The following is a 15,325-nucleotide window of genomic DNA, read 5'->3' on the forward strand; positions in this document are numbered from 1 at the left end:
TCAAAATAGAAATTAGAAGGAAAAATAAAATTGTGGAACAAGTAGGGCACGATGATAATAAACAGTGAATCGTTACAGATTTTTTTCCCAAGGTATGTGGATCCACAGACTTAATTTTACTGTTTTGTTTATTTGGATGGAAAATATATATATATATATATATTTATATTTTTTGATGTTTACTACAATAGAAAATGAATTAGTGTGCTTGATTTTAGTTTTCTGAATTCAGTTATTTGAAAATTAAGTTTTTTTATTTTTTATGTTTTTTTGTTTGTAATGAATATTTTTTAAATTTTACGGAATTTTTTTACCTTTGTACATGCATCTTCTTAGATATATCTAAATAGTAAAATATTTGTCAAAAAATATCTTAAAAATTTAATAAATACACAAAAATATGAAAAATGTACTAAATTTAGTATTTTTTAAAATATTTGTTGGCATTTAATGTATTTTTTTAAAAAAAATTCACAAATATTATACTTTTTAAGTGTATTGATGTTAGGTGTGTCTAAATATTAAAAAAATTTACTCAAAATGTTAAAAAAATTTATTGAAAATATTAAAATACAAAAAATAAAAAAGTAAATTTTTTTGAAAACTATCTTTTAAAAATCAAAACCAAACAAACTAAATAGTTAATAGAAAACAAACTTATATGAGTAAAATATATTTTTTTACTTTTATAGAAATTCATATTATTGTATATACCAGATTAAAATAGCAAGTGTCATTATTATTACTGATGAGCAAAATTTTATATTTGTAAAAAAAATTTTGTATGATAAAAAATTCATTCATTTAGGCTATTTTACAAAAAAAAAAGAAAAAAAAAAGAAAAAAGAAAATCGGGGATGTCTTGAATTTTTACCAAGAAGAAAACAAGATAAGAAGAGTTTGTTCCCATTTGGAATTGCACACTAGCATAGCACCACCACGCCACGCCACGCCACGCCACTCGGGAAATCTGTGATCGTGGGTGGGTGCACGCACAGAGGTTCCCAGTACCATCAATTAATGTATACAAAAATGGCCAACAGTTTGAGGAGATTTGCAAGGTTGGGTTGTTCTAAGACTAGGACTAGCAGTAATAATATTATTCCTATTCGGGGGACCAGCAGCAGCAGCAGCAGTGGTGGTGAGGGTGAGATTAATCTCCGGCAGCAGCAGCAGCAGCAGCAGCAGCAAGAGAGTGAATGTGAAAGTGAGAGTGGGAGTGTGGTTGGGGGGAAGTCGATTAACCTCTTCTCTGCTATCAACCAAGCCCTTCACATCGCCTTACATTCTGATCCTCGGTATCTCTGTCAATTACTTTTTTCCTCTCCCTTTCTTTTCTTTTCTTTTCTTTTCTTTTCTATATACAATATGCCTATTCATTTTTACCTTCTACTCCATAATTTGCGCTCCACTTAATTCCAATATTTTTGGCAGCAGATTCTACCTGGGATTATTGCTCTGTAACTGTCTCTGTGTACCTCACTCTTCTTATCACATACGTTTGATTTGTTTTTCCAAAGTAATTAAGCAAGGGTTAAAAAAATTAAAAATAAAACAAAGAAGAAGAAAATGAAAAAAGTAAAAAAAAAAAAAAAAAGAAAGTAAATTTGCATGGTTGATTGGTTTCTCTCCTCTCATAGCTGCAGTTTGTTTCCCAATGCCAAGGGATGGTTTTCACACATAGGAAATTTTTGGAAACTAATACTCAACCGGAATAAAGGATTCGGGCATATCTTTTGTGGTTGAATCCGCAACCAACAACTTAATGGGTAAATCAGGTGCTTTTGAATCACAAACAACCTTTCTAGCGATGGAGCGATACTACTGAGTATCACCCTTGCGAACCACAACACAAAGGCTTTTGTTGTTCTCCAATGGCAGAGAGTTAAAACAGTGAGAGTTGAGAGAGATATTATGGTAACCTACTCACCATTCTACGTATCTCAGAGTTGTAACCACCTACATCTCCTTATAAGATGGGATATTTATCCGTAGGATAAGGTGGTTTGAATTCAATTTACCGTTGTCTCCAAATGGGTCCTTGATCATGTCACCATGGACACCCAACCCGACTCAGTTTTCCAATATCTTCCACTCTCACGAGTTGGCATGACATTGCCATGTCTTTATCTCAATTTGCTTAACCGTTGAACAAACTCATACTAGGCAATGGACTGTGCCACTGTTGAGAACACCTGCATGTGGAAACTCTATAATAGAAACTCAAAACAAAGCCAACGTTGAGACATCAACCCAGAAATGGAAATAGCGTCTTATGTACCCCGGACCCATTTGGTTACATTGGTTCAACTATCTCTAATCCCTCATAAAGCATACTCAATCCTCTCGAGTTTTCGTAGTTTATTCACACTCAATTTGTAGAGCAAAGTGAGTTGTTGACAATGAATACATAGCAGATGTGTAATACTTGGTGATGTTCCCTTCCCCCTCATATTAGTTAAATTGGAATTGACTGCTTTCCTAGTAATATCCCTTAACCACCTATAATACACCAAACTAGCCGAACATTAACCCTTTCACCTCATAACATAGTCAAGGGTTGCAAAGGGCACACAATGAGGTTACCAATGATGAACTATGGGGTTCATACCGTGAGAAAGTAGGGATCCACCCTCTCATTTCACTAACTGATCATCAAACGCATGTAATGTAAATACATGCTATTGTGGAGTAACCCTTTTGAAGAGTGATATTATACTCTATACACCATACAAATCTTAGTCTAGTCACTTCTAGGCACACAAGTCGCTTTCTAGCATGTAAGCCAAATGCTCTATTTGCTTATCTTCTAAGCGCCAAATGATATCTCACATTTGACTATCCAAAATAGGCACAACATGGAAAGTAGGTATTAGCATCCGTGGTCGGTCTATAACAAGACCTCATCTTAGCTCCAACCAAGATTACGTATATAGTGGATAATCTAAGCCCTTTTTGGCTCCAACCACTATAAATCACTAGTCTCATCCTTACTCGCTATCCAACACCAAGGGTGATTGCTCATGTGAATGAGCCAATCTCACTTGCTGACATCTAATCAACCTTTTTTGTGTCTGCTATCTCACAAACCATATTCATAAGCAGTGAGCATACATGTACAACAAAAACAAATATTAATACTAATAACATAAATATCCCCCAAAAGTCAATAGATGAGGTAAGTGATCAACTGAATCCGGTAACATACACAAGTATCACCACTTATGAAGTTCTAAAGTCCTGACATGACTAAGGGGTTGTTTGGGATGTTCTAAATAAGTGCACTTTTTGACTTTTTATGAAATATGAGTTGGGTTTGAAGTGATGTGGTAGAGAGGTGATGTGACTTAAATAATATGATGCGACTTAAATAGGATAGTGACTTTTTGACTTTTTTAGATGATGCCAAACCTAGCCTAAGATAAATATATCCGGAATGGGCTTAGTCAAAGGATTTGCAACCTTGTGACTAGGGATGCCAATTTTCTCCTGCTTCGCTTCGCCTCGCTCCCGCATACCCTGCCCCGATGAGGAAGTGTAGCAAGGACGGGTGATGGAGACAACACAAGTGGCAACATAATACTAAAGTCTATAAACGGCGTGGGAAAGATGCTTCTAAGGCTCAAGTTTTGATTTGGCATGTGTTAGATGATCCACTTGGGAACTAGAATAAATTAGTTAGATGATGGAGACAAGTGGTAGCAAGTCTATAAACTGCGTGGCAAAGATGCTTCTAAGGCTCAAGTTTTGATTTGGCATGTGTTGGATTATGCTGGTTCGTTGTGTGTTGACCTATGGATCTTGGTATTGGTTTAATATGTTTATTATGAGTTTTATTTGACATTAAATAGGTTTTAGAAGTCAAATTTTGTAGTAGTTTCTGTTTTTGGTTTTAGTAGTTTCCTTCTTGGTTCTAGTTGGCTAAGGAAATCTCATAATCCTATATAAAGCTATATATTGCTTCTAATATAATAACAATCGGAATTTATATAATTTTCCAGAGCTTTGAGCCTCTTTACGGTTTTTGTGATGCAACCCAAACCTTAGAGGTGATGCATAAGGGATTCTAGGAGTGATTCCTATTTTCTTTCATCTTCTTATTTTCTGTTCTGTCATTGTTCATAAATTACTACCTGCAACCCATAGACAGTCTTTATTTTGTCACCAAATTGTTATCTCCTTAAGCCCAAACCATTCATAACCAAAACCTAAACAACGCTTAGTATTATTTCATTAAACCTACCCCTAAGTTAGCTTAAACTTGCTTCAAACCTGCGTGTGTTGCATCAATGGGTTTTGCTCCCTCGGCTCCGTACCCTGCCCCCCCGGTCTTAATTTTATTTATTAAATATATTTATATGTATATATTTTAATTTTTTCAATATAGTAAGACTAAAATGTTAAAATATTACACTTAATATTCAGGCCTCGTTTGGGAACCCTCTCTTTTAGCCAAAAAGTCAAAAAGTTACTGAATTAGCCAAAAAGCCAACAACTCATACCAAAAAGTCAAAGATTTTCTTTTCTCTCTACTTTTTGCACATCTTTTCGTAAAAGGCCAAAAAGTCATCCCAAACATACTAGTTTTTTTTAGCTCATATTTTAGCCAAATAGCCAAAAAGTTACTAAATTAGCCTGTTCCCAAACGAGGTCTCAGTTTCGCTCATTTATTTATCATCGTACATCTTTTAACTCTAATTAATTATAAATAATTATTCTCAATATACTATATTATCTCTAATTTTTATTAATTTTCTTATTTTTATAGTTTCAAAATTAACTTGCCTCCGCCGCCACCTCGATTTGTTCCACCCCCGATGTGATACAAGATGGGGGCAGGGCACGACAAACCCGCCCCGTTGCCATACCTACTTGCGACTCATAGGAATGTGTTCCACGATCACTTCCGTTGTGCCACAATGCTCTAATAAAGTTAAACCTCACATCAATATGCTTGGTTCTCTTTTGGTACTTAGGATCCTTAGCGTAAGTGCAACCAGGATAGGCGAGAGCTCCTATCTTGTTGTATGTTATGATATGATTGATAGTGTTGTTGCTATGTGGATGCATTCATGATATTGTTATATAGAATCCAAGAGTATTGGAGCTCAAGCAACTTATGGATAAGTGGCGAGCTCTCGTCAACTCAACAGCTGGTGATATCAGCTTTACTATGTGTCCTATGATTCAAGCCCTTGAGAAGGATTCATAGGAGTTGCAGAGGTAGGTAGGTATGATATCTCAGGGCATGTATCATGTATGCAGCAGCCGTGAGTGTAAGGTCAATGTCCCCTCAAGATTGGTCAAGGTGGAGCTGTCATTTCAGGGAAGACAACAAAGCAACCTTGACGAACTCATGATCCTAGTCTTCGATCCACAATCCTCTAATGATATGCCTAGCCCTTACTCCCAGCCTAGGCAACCAAGTGATTGAGTAGAGTGATCCTCGCTAGGAGAGTGAGTACATAGGGAAGACAAAGAGGTGACTCTAAACTTTTTCTTAAGAGGTTCCCACGTCTCAAGTGCAGTCAAACAATTCTCAAACTCACTAATCTAGTCATTTTTCATGTTGCTTAACATGGTAAAGCGAGTGCACCGATCTTTGTTATTCCAAATCTGAGAGGCTTCAAGATCATGACAATTTTGAGTTGTATTGCCCTGCTCAGACTATCACTTGGTTGAGTGTGCTGAAAAATTTATGCTCATTGAGGAGATATTGGATCTTACGTCACTAGATGTCATAGTTATCGTCATCAAATTTCTCTCGCTTAGTCAAGTCTTTCACAATATTCTTAGCTGCCATATCTACATACAGGGAAAGGAAACAAATGTGCATGGGATATTAATTTTAGGGTTTGAGTTTTCTTTGAATCCATAAGCCCAAATCATGCCAATCATATGCTATCAAAAAGGTCTTGGAACAAGCTTTACAAATATGTAAGATTCATAACTGAAAAAACAAAGTATGTGGTAGAAAAATACAGTCAAAGTTACGAGATTTGATTCTTTGACATCAAATTTCTTCTAAATGGTTTAATAACTTTTGACGAAACCTTCCAAAATTTTATTATAATCTTATGAGCTACAACATGTAAAAAATTTAGGCAATTTTGACATGTTAGGAAAAATTACCATTTTTTTGCATGGAATGCCTAATCATTGATGAAAATTTGCATATAGGAGTGATTTTCTAATCTAAAAAATGTTCCAAAATTATACTCATGCATGAAAAAGCACAAAAAGACCCTCAACAACTTTGATACCAACGTAGAAAACTAATACGTAGCGGAAATAACAGATTCAGGCATACCTTCTGAGGTTGAATCTAAAACCAAGAACCTGACAGGTGAATCACGTGCTTCTAAATCATGAACAAAACCTTCCCAGTGGAGTGGTACTATGGTATGAATAGCACCCTCTCGAACCATAGTACAGATGCTTTTGTTGTTCTCTAATGACAGAGAATTAGAGATAGAGAGTTGAGAGAAATATTCTAATGACCCACGCACCATTCTACGTTATCTAATGTATATGACATGTCTCAGAGTTGTAACCACCCACATCTCTTTATAAGATGGGATAGTAGGCTATCCATACTTATCCTAAAGATAAGGTGGTTTGAATTTAAATTACATGGATCTCCAAATGGGTCTTGAATCATGTTACCATGGACACCCAAACCCTGGTCTGAAACCCAACCAAGTTTTCCGATGGAAATGTATAAGAATTAGCTTCAAATATATAACTAATAAGTTGTAATTGTGAAAACTTGATAGAATATGATTGTCTAAACATCTTTTTGTCGGTGTAGCCTATTAAATGTAATCTTGGTGCGTCTTTTGAAAAAATCAGGCAAAACAAATGGGCAATTTATTCCCAAAATTTTTCAACAAATTTGCACGTGAGCCCAATTTATTCACTCAAGCATTTGGTGTATTATTTTTGACCCTATTGTCTAGTTCAGAAGAAAGTCAGCTTTCTTGCATGGGTACAGTTTTTTTATCATGTAAATTGATACCTGTTCAACTCATATAGATTATATTCCTCTCAGTGCTTATGTATTTGGAGAAGATGTGAGCTTCGGCGGAGTGTTTCGATGCACAACAGGATTAGCTGATCGATTTGGCAAACACAGAGTTTTTAATACCCCTCTCTGTGAGCAGGTAATTCTATCTCAGATGCTACCCATTCTGATCTGCAGATTCATGTCCAAGTATTTCTAAAATTTAAAACTAAACATTCATTAAGAATTTCTAGGTTGGAAACTGATTCTCTATAACATCAAACTCAACATGGTTGAGTGATAGAGAGAGCCTCATTGTTCATCCTATAATTTGATTGCTATGGATCTTTCCCATTTGGTACATTTGGTAACTTCTGTACTGATGTTATCACACATAGGGCATCGTTGGATTTGGGATCGGTTTGGCTGCAACGGTGAGCTCAAAACTTTTGTGGATTTATCATACAGTCTTCTCATTAAAACCCTCCATCAAGTTTGATTCGTTTATTTTTCTTTTCTAAAATTTTTTCAACTGATAAATGCAACTTGCGTTAATTCACATGGTAGGGCAATCGAGCGATCGCAGAAATTCAATTTGCAGACTATATCTATCCAGCATTTGACCAGGCATGCATCATCCCTGGTTCTAAGTTATACTGCATCCTCAGATTCCTCACCGCTGATATTTGGCTAATTAAGCTTGTACTTTGTAGATTGTTAATGAAGCTGCTAAATTCAGATATCGGAGTGGCAATCAATTTAACTGTGGAGGTAATTTTAAGTAAAATAGTTTGTACAAGTTCAAATTTGTTATGTTTCCATTGCATATAGAGGATTCTTTAGTGATTTACCAGGTTTAACTATAAGAGCACCATATGGAGCTGTGGGTCATGGTGGGCATTATCACTCGCAATCCCCTGAAGCTTTCTTTTGTCATGTTCCTGGCATCAAGGTATATTTTCTTCTTCCAAGGCATTTAGTTTGCTTTTGCATGCTCCTTTTGTTTATAACTCATTCCCTAGTGGGTGTTGTGCAATGCTCCACAATGCCAACTAGATTGTGCAAGGATTTTAAGATATAGTTTCATGGGAAAAGAAACATAGATAGAAGTATAAAACAAAATCCTACGTGATTAATATTAGGAATTGTAATGTCAACATGCATTTCTCTTCAGAGATGGTAAAAATGTGACTCATTTGCAAAAAGATGCACAGTAAGAGTAGTACTAACTTCATTCGATGCAAATTATTGAATGATGAAAATTATGGGAAAAAATCACTTTGCCCCCTCAAACTGTTGCACTTATGGCATTGTACCCCCTTGAAGTATCAATTTAAACAATTACCCCCTTAAACTATTGACACTAACTTTATCCCAAATCTTCAATGATGTTAATGTTTTTGACGAACTATCACACCTATTGGCACACAAATATTATGCATGTTGTGGGATACCAATTGCATGCCCAAGAGGTCACCCCCGTTTTGTTCACAAGAAATGTGCAGTGTGAAACTAATGAGGGTCTAGATTTGGAAATTTGCAGAAAATCCGCTAATCTATTTGCTAACCTATTTTGGAAAGGTTCTATCCTCCTACCGAAAAATGTTTTGTTGAGAGTTTTTCAAAGAATAGAAAAGAAAACTCTCATGGGGAGGATAAGAATGCTTCCAACTGAGGCAAAGTGCCCTCCAATCAACAAGCAAACATAGAGATATCTCAAGTCAGCAAATAGCATTATGGTAGCATGTTTAGTAAGAAAGAAAACACTAGCAAGATGCAAAAGAAAGGAGAGAAGCTCACCTTTGTACTCCTCCACACCAAGCCAAAAGCATAATGGATTAGAAAATAAAGAAAAAAGATGCATGATCCCAGATGCATGACTCTACCAAATGCAATAAAACTAATAAAAATGAATCCTATAGGCCTGGTTGCCACTAGAATGTCATGTGAATCATCTCAAGCAAAGGGAATCACATTAACATGTATAATCAACATAACAAGATAGCGACAACATCTCTAAAACGCAATAAACTGGGCCTAGTCTAGATGCACAAATTAAGCTAAGAACATACTAGTAAGTACAAGATAAGAAGAGAAGACAGAAAAGAGATAGATAACGATCAAAATCTACCTGTTACACATGGAAAGAAGTCAAGATCTCACTCAGAGAGCAAGATGAAGGCTCAAACCCAAGAAGCACTAGATTCAAAGGAAGTAGATCTTAACCATTATCAAGAGCCAAGCTAAAGATACAACAACAATACTAGAAATGACAAAAAACAAGTAGAGAGAGATAGAAGATGGTTAGAATCTACCTCCAATGCATGGAAATAAGCATGAAAATCGTTCAAAGAACAAGATAAAGGCCTAAATCCATGATATAATGGATTTGGGAGGGTAGGTTCCACCATCATCACGAGAACTACACTAAGAGCATAATACAAATGCTAACTAACATAAGGATTGAAAAAGAAGAGGTAGAGATAGATAATGAGATGAATCTACCCCCAAAAGCATGGAAAGAGGCAGAAGTCTTGCCTAAAGGCAAGACAAAGGCCTCAATCCATGAAATGATCCGAAGAAGGGAGTAGATTCAACTCTCATCAAAGAGAAATAAGCTACAAACACAAAAGAAAAAGTAGAGAATGATCAAAATCTACCCTCTAAGCATGAAAATGAGCATAAATCCATGGAATAGTAGTTTGAGAGGATAGATTCAACCATTATCATATGGAAAATGCATGTTTGGCTACCAAGAAAGTGTGAGAAAATGAAGAGAAAGGAAGACAATGAATCTACATCAATAATAATGGGATTTGACAATAATCTCAACTACTCAAGCCCAAGACACAACCAATGACTAATAAAACTACAACAATATAGAAGAATAGAGTTGTTTGAATATAAAGAAAGGAAAAGAAAAGAAAAGGTGATAAAGTCTAGAAAATGAAGTTTTACCTCTTCCCAAGCTATAAGCAAGAGGGAATAGCACTAGAGCAATCAACACAACTCAAATATCCCTCTCAAAGCTTCAATGGAAGCTCAAGAAGCTTCAAGACCAGCCTTCAATTGAGGTAGAGAGAAGTTAAGGGCGTGTTTGGGCAGACTTTTGGCAAGGTAGTGAGTACTCTTCTTTCTTTAGCCAAATGGGTGTTTATATAGGCCAAGCAAGGCCTCAGGTGTAATGACCAGGTAAATTTGAACCTTTAATTAATGTAATTGAGCCTCAATTAAGTTTAATTAAGCCCACAAGTTTTCCTATTCATTTTAGTTTAAACCTCCATCGGTTAATTTTCTACACATCCGATTATCTCGGTTTGCATGCACCAAATCTAGAGCCAACCCAGGACCCAAGGGATAGACCGTCCGGGCCCAGTAGATGATGTTAATGTGACCTTAGAGTCAATCCTCTTAAATTAGAATTTAATTGTTTGTTGAGAAAGGCAGTGTAGCAACTGTCTTGAGTTGCATGCACCCAGGCCCAAACTGACATGAGATCCAAGAGATGGACTCACTGGGCTCAGTATTAGATGTTAATAAGTTAAAATAGTGCTATTTAATAATTTGGTAGCATTCTAGTGAATTGGGAATTTGGATGGGTAGTTTGGCTTGATTCATGTGTGCACATGTCTGATCCAATTTGAGATTTGAGAGGTGGATGCTCCAGGTCCTATAATTATCATTCTTGTGTTATTTATGTGAATTTTATTTATTTTAGTTGACCCTGTGAATTTCGTGAAATTGTAGTACATAAAGCATATAAAAATTGTGTAGTTTACATAGAAAATTGAGTTGTTTGGTAAATGGGAACAAGGGAGACTATAAGCACTATAAGAATTACATAGAAAAACCCTTTATTCAGTAATAAAACCAGCCCTCTATTTTCCCTATGCCTAGCATGTGACTTTCCTCTTTAAGGGTGAACAAAACCTTATTCCTTATTTACACATTCTTACCCCTTTCACAATTGGGGAAAGGGGGGTCACATGGGCTTGACCAAGCTTTATACATAAATGATATATATGAATAAAAATCTGATTTTTGAACCTAGGGTGGAGATTTAAAGGGTTTTCAAGCTTGATATTGGCCATTGATTGAAACTTGAGTTAGTAGCTAACCTAGGATCAATCTAAGGCTAGTTTAGAGTTGTTGGGTGTTAATTTAGAGAGAGAAAACATTGTCTTCTCTCCCATTTTCTTCTCTTCCATTATTGTGCACTTTAAGTCTCTTTTGCTGATTCATTATTAGGTTTAATACTTGTTTGAGTTGTTGAGGGCCATTGCATACACTAAGTGAGTTGATTAGTGAGTTTTAAGTGAGTTGTAAAAACACTTTGAAGATCACCTTGGAGCTTTGGTTGGTGTTCATGGAGCCATTATCCTCATTGGAGGTTAGTTGCACTACCTTTTTCTCTTCATTTTTGAAAGCTTCAAGTAAAGATAGGGGTTTTCTCATTTTCTTCTTAAAACAACGTGTTAGGGCTTATTTCAAGTTAATCATTTGATTTCATGAGTTAATGGTATGATTTGGTATGAAAAGCATGATTTAAGTTGTTTTTATTTAAATCCATGAAATAGACATATTAGTTTATGGAACTTTGCATTAGTTTTTGAGTTAGTTAAGATTTTCATTTTCTAAACTTGAAAAGTGTTTAGTTGGTCGAATTCATGAATTTAGAATATAATAGTCATGTTGCATTTAATTTCATGAAATACAATATTTAATAAATTTGGGGCTTTTTGCTCAAATCTCGAAAAGTGTCATTTGTGTCATATTCTAAGATTTTTGATGTAAAGAATATAATTTTTGGACAACTTGAAATTTTTGAGAAATATTTGAAGTGTTGAGAAATTGGGGAAAATGGTGTAGTTAGAATAAGCATGGGTTAAAATGAGTTAGTCTAAAAGACGGTGTGATTTAGAGTTGATTTACTATTTTCCCATAATTTTTACCCTAGTTTTGTTTTCTAGTTTCTTAAAAATACATGTTTCAATGACTATTTTATTATTTTAGTTGTGTTTATGAGTTCTCCATTTGATGGGACTTAAGGCTTGGCTTGGTTTGGTTTGGTTTAGTTGTGTTTATGAGTTATTTGGATTATTTAATGAATTTGGTACTTATAAGGGCAGAAGGATAATTTTTACTCTTTAGGGGTAAACTAGTCATTTGGGAATATTTGGATTATTTGATTGAAATTGACACGTAGGAAATTAACTTGGGATTAATGAAGGGTAAATTGGTGATCTCAGGCATTGAGGGCATTTTGGTAATTAACACCTTAGGGGTAATTTTGGTAAAATTGTGCCTTGGGGGCATATTGGTCATTTCACACTAAGAGTATATTTAGTATTATAGCCATAGGGGCAATTGGTTAGCTAGAAAGGGGAATTATTGAGAAGGTGGCTAAGTGTTGAAAAATATTCTGAAGTGTGGAAAAATGAAACTTAACTAAGTATTAAATAACTGTGTTGGTATTTAGTATACCTAGTTGTTTTTTGGGCGTGGCCTGGGTTATAGGCTTATAGCCATTATTGTGATCCAGTACGCTTGAGGGAAATAGTGGATCTGATTATCTACAAGTTAGACCTCCGGACACTATGCAGTTTAGAGGAGTAGTAGCCTCCTGCGGTTGAGGATGGAGTTCCTTTTTGACATGCAGTTTGGAGGGAGCCTGGGGCATGATCAGGGTAGGACCTATTATGTCCTTATTTATGGCTTGGGCACGGTATGTGTTGGCGAGACCATGTTTTTTGCCCTATTGGCAAGTTATTGATGCCCTGTTGATGGTTATTGATTTCAGATTGTTTCTTTTATTGAATTATCCTAGTGTGTGTTGATTAAATAAGATTGGACTTAATATGATTAAGTAAGTTAATCCATAAATTGGACATTTCATTGCATAATTTTACTTGTCATGACACTAACATGTGTATTTAGTAAGAAATGGGATAACTGTCGGGTGAGTGTCAAGAGTCAACCAGTTTTCTTGTAGCTAGTATTGTTCTTTTTAATCACATTGATTTGTCTATCATGATCATTCTTATAACGATGCCCTTGTAGTTAATCAGTTATGTTAATGTGCATGATCTACTAGCGATGACCTTAGAAGTCATCAAGAGATGAAACATGAGAGAGTATAGAGAGCTATCCTCAGAATTGAGGATCGAACAGAAGATAATCATTATCCAGACTGACGAGAGATCTAGAGGGAGTCTAGTGGAGATTATAGAGAGGAATCGACAACAAAGCTTCTCACTGAAGATAGATTTGGGAGGTGTAAGTTGGGCAGCGAAAGTTCTTCAGCTTGTGGGAAGCTTTACAAAGGAGGCTCTTTCTTTAGTAAGTATTAGAGTAGTTCTGCTGTGTTTTGTTTACACAAGTATACCAATGGTAGGGGTGTTTTTGTTGATTTGTCGAAATGGGAGGGAGGTGTTAAGGGAGGCAACATTATTATTCCGGCGGGGAATAATGGTAGTGGGTGGACAGATACAGCTATCATGCTTCGTAAAGTCATTTGCAATGAACCCAAGAGAAGCACTATAGGCATGGAGGCCAAGGTTAGAGTTATAGAAGGAGTTCAAAGCAAGGGGACAAAGGAGATGGCTTTGGCAAGGAAAACAGGGGTGAATAGAGGAAGGATGTTTGTCGACTTGTTCAATGAGAATCGAATGGGTACTTTAAGGGTCGATATGGAGCAGGCAATCAGTTCCGAACTAAAATTAAGCCTCTCACTGATTATAACACAAATCAAAACTCGATGAAATAACAAAACTTGATAAAATAGACACAAAATGGACGCAAGACAAAGCAATACTAGTCGATCACCTGGTCGGTTGCTCGTCGGAAACGCATTCCGGCAATAAAAACTCGATAGTACGGGTATAGGACAGAATACCGGCACATAATATAACAGAACAACTTACGAATTATCGGAACAAAACAAAAAAAACAAAGTTCCTCTTTTTTTTTTGTTTTATTACTTTTTCCTTTGTAGTTTAAACACTAGCTTCAGATAGACTCGCTGTATTGGAAGACTTTTCTTTTGTTTTATTGAGGTTGGACCCACCAATTTGGATGATCACCTCGCATAATGTGTGATGAACGGCATGTGATGAATGGTAGCATTGTACAGGACTTAAAACTGTGAATACCTGCTCTTGCATTCGTTCTTGAATCGGATAACGACCCACAACCGGACAAATATGTAAAATGTAACTCGATAACAGGAAAATGAAATGAAAACAACTCAAAAATACTAAAAGGCACTTGGTACAAACAGTACTCAAAACATAGCCGCGACATGCTAGGACAAAGGACCAGCTTTTGCATTGCTGCATCTGCACTGGTCTGGGCCACCACCTAGACCCGGCTGGGCTTCAAAAAGAGGTCGGTCAGTGCTGTCTAGCTGTCATGCATTGCTCCTTCTATGCCACTAGTCTATTGCTTCGACCTTTTTTTTCAAGTTTTTTTGTTGATTGTAATAAAAGTAACTTTGATTTGTATCAGAGATTTGGAGAACTTTAAGTTTGAAATCAATGAAATTAATGTTGTGAGCGCTGAAAATTTTCCTTTTAGTCCAAAAATGGTCTAAGTTGTAAAAGGTAAAATTTGAACAAAATCAACTTTTATTAAAACTTCTCAAAAACCATTTTCGAAAAGGATCACCACTTGACACGTACGGAATCAATCCTCAAAATGTATAATGCTGGATCAAAAGATCATAATTGCCCCTTGATTGAATACCACTACTCTGCATTGTACCCAACTTTTCTCTCAAAGTAAGGTGACAACCAAACCCTCAGGTAAATAACAGAGAAAGATGACTTGATCAACAAAATGGACAGGACGATTGAGCTAGAATTGATTACAACCGAACTTTAGGATGAAGTTGCCTACGTATCCCGAAGATGGGAATCAGGCCTTACGTAGTTCGGTTCAAGTTCTGTTAGAATTTACCATAAACCTACCACCACTACCACCTCACCTACTCCACTAAACCTAACCCACTACACCACTACCACCTCCACTTCACCTACTCTCCACCTACTCCCAAACACACTCCTATATAATAGGAATCCTTGTAATTGTAATAAACACATCAATGTATTAGATCTATCAATAATATACATCAATTTATTTTAACATGGTATCAGAGCTATAAGATTTAGGCCTATACTCTTTTTTTCCGGCGGGCAGCCGGCCGGCAACCTTGCCTTCGCTGCCCGCTGGAGTTTTTCTACACATACCTTGAAATTTCCCTTCTTCAACCTGCTATGCATACACTAGCTCTTTTCTCTTCCTGGAATGTTAATAGCAATTCTC

At 36.1% G+C, this 15,325-nt stretch overlaps 1 protein-coding gene across 2 annotated transcripts in view; it reads left to right on the forward strand.

Annotated features, from left to right (window-relative positions):
- Positions 1-886: 886 nt before the first annotated feature.
- Positions 887-15,325, forward strand: part of LOC145814233 (2-oxoisovalerate dehydrogenase subunit beta 1, mitochondrial-like) — a 28,935-nt gene continuing 14,496 nt past the window's right edge. Inside the window, exons 1-6 of one of the 2 annotated variants that reach the window (XM_082910799.1) lie at positions 887-1,298; positions 7,052-7,163; positions 7,402-7,437; positions 7,571-7,630; positions 7,717-7,774; positions 7,858-7,955. In XM_082910799.1, the coding sequence (XP_082766925.1) occupies positions 1,021-1,298; positions 7,052-7,163; positions 7,402-7,437; positions 7,571-7,630; positions 7,717-7,774; positions 7,858-7,955 (642 nt within the window). In that variant the 5' untranslated portion in view covers positions 887-1,020. The remainder of the gene's footprint in view (positions 1,299-7,051; positions 7,164-7,401; positions 7,438-7,570; positions 7,631-7,716; positions 7,775-7,857; positions 7,956-15,325) is intronic. The other variant, XM_082910800.1, reaches the window with a different exon arrangement.

Source organism: Camellia sinensis, unplaced genomic scaffold (genome assembly GCF_055761805.1).
Source record: "Camellia sinensis isolate YWXY unplaced genomic scaffold, ASM5576180v1 Unanchor1, whole genome shotgun sequence".
Taxonomy (NCBI): domain Eukaryota; kingdom Viridiplantae; phylum Streptophyta; class Magnoliopsida; order Ericales; family Theaceae; genus Camellia; species Camellia sinensis.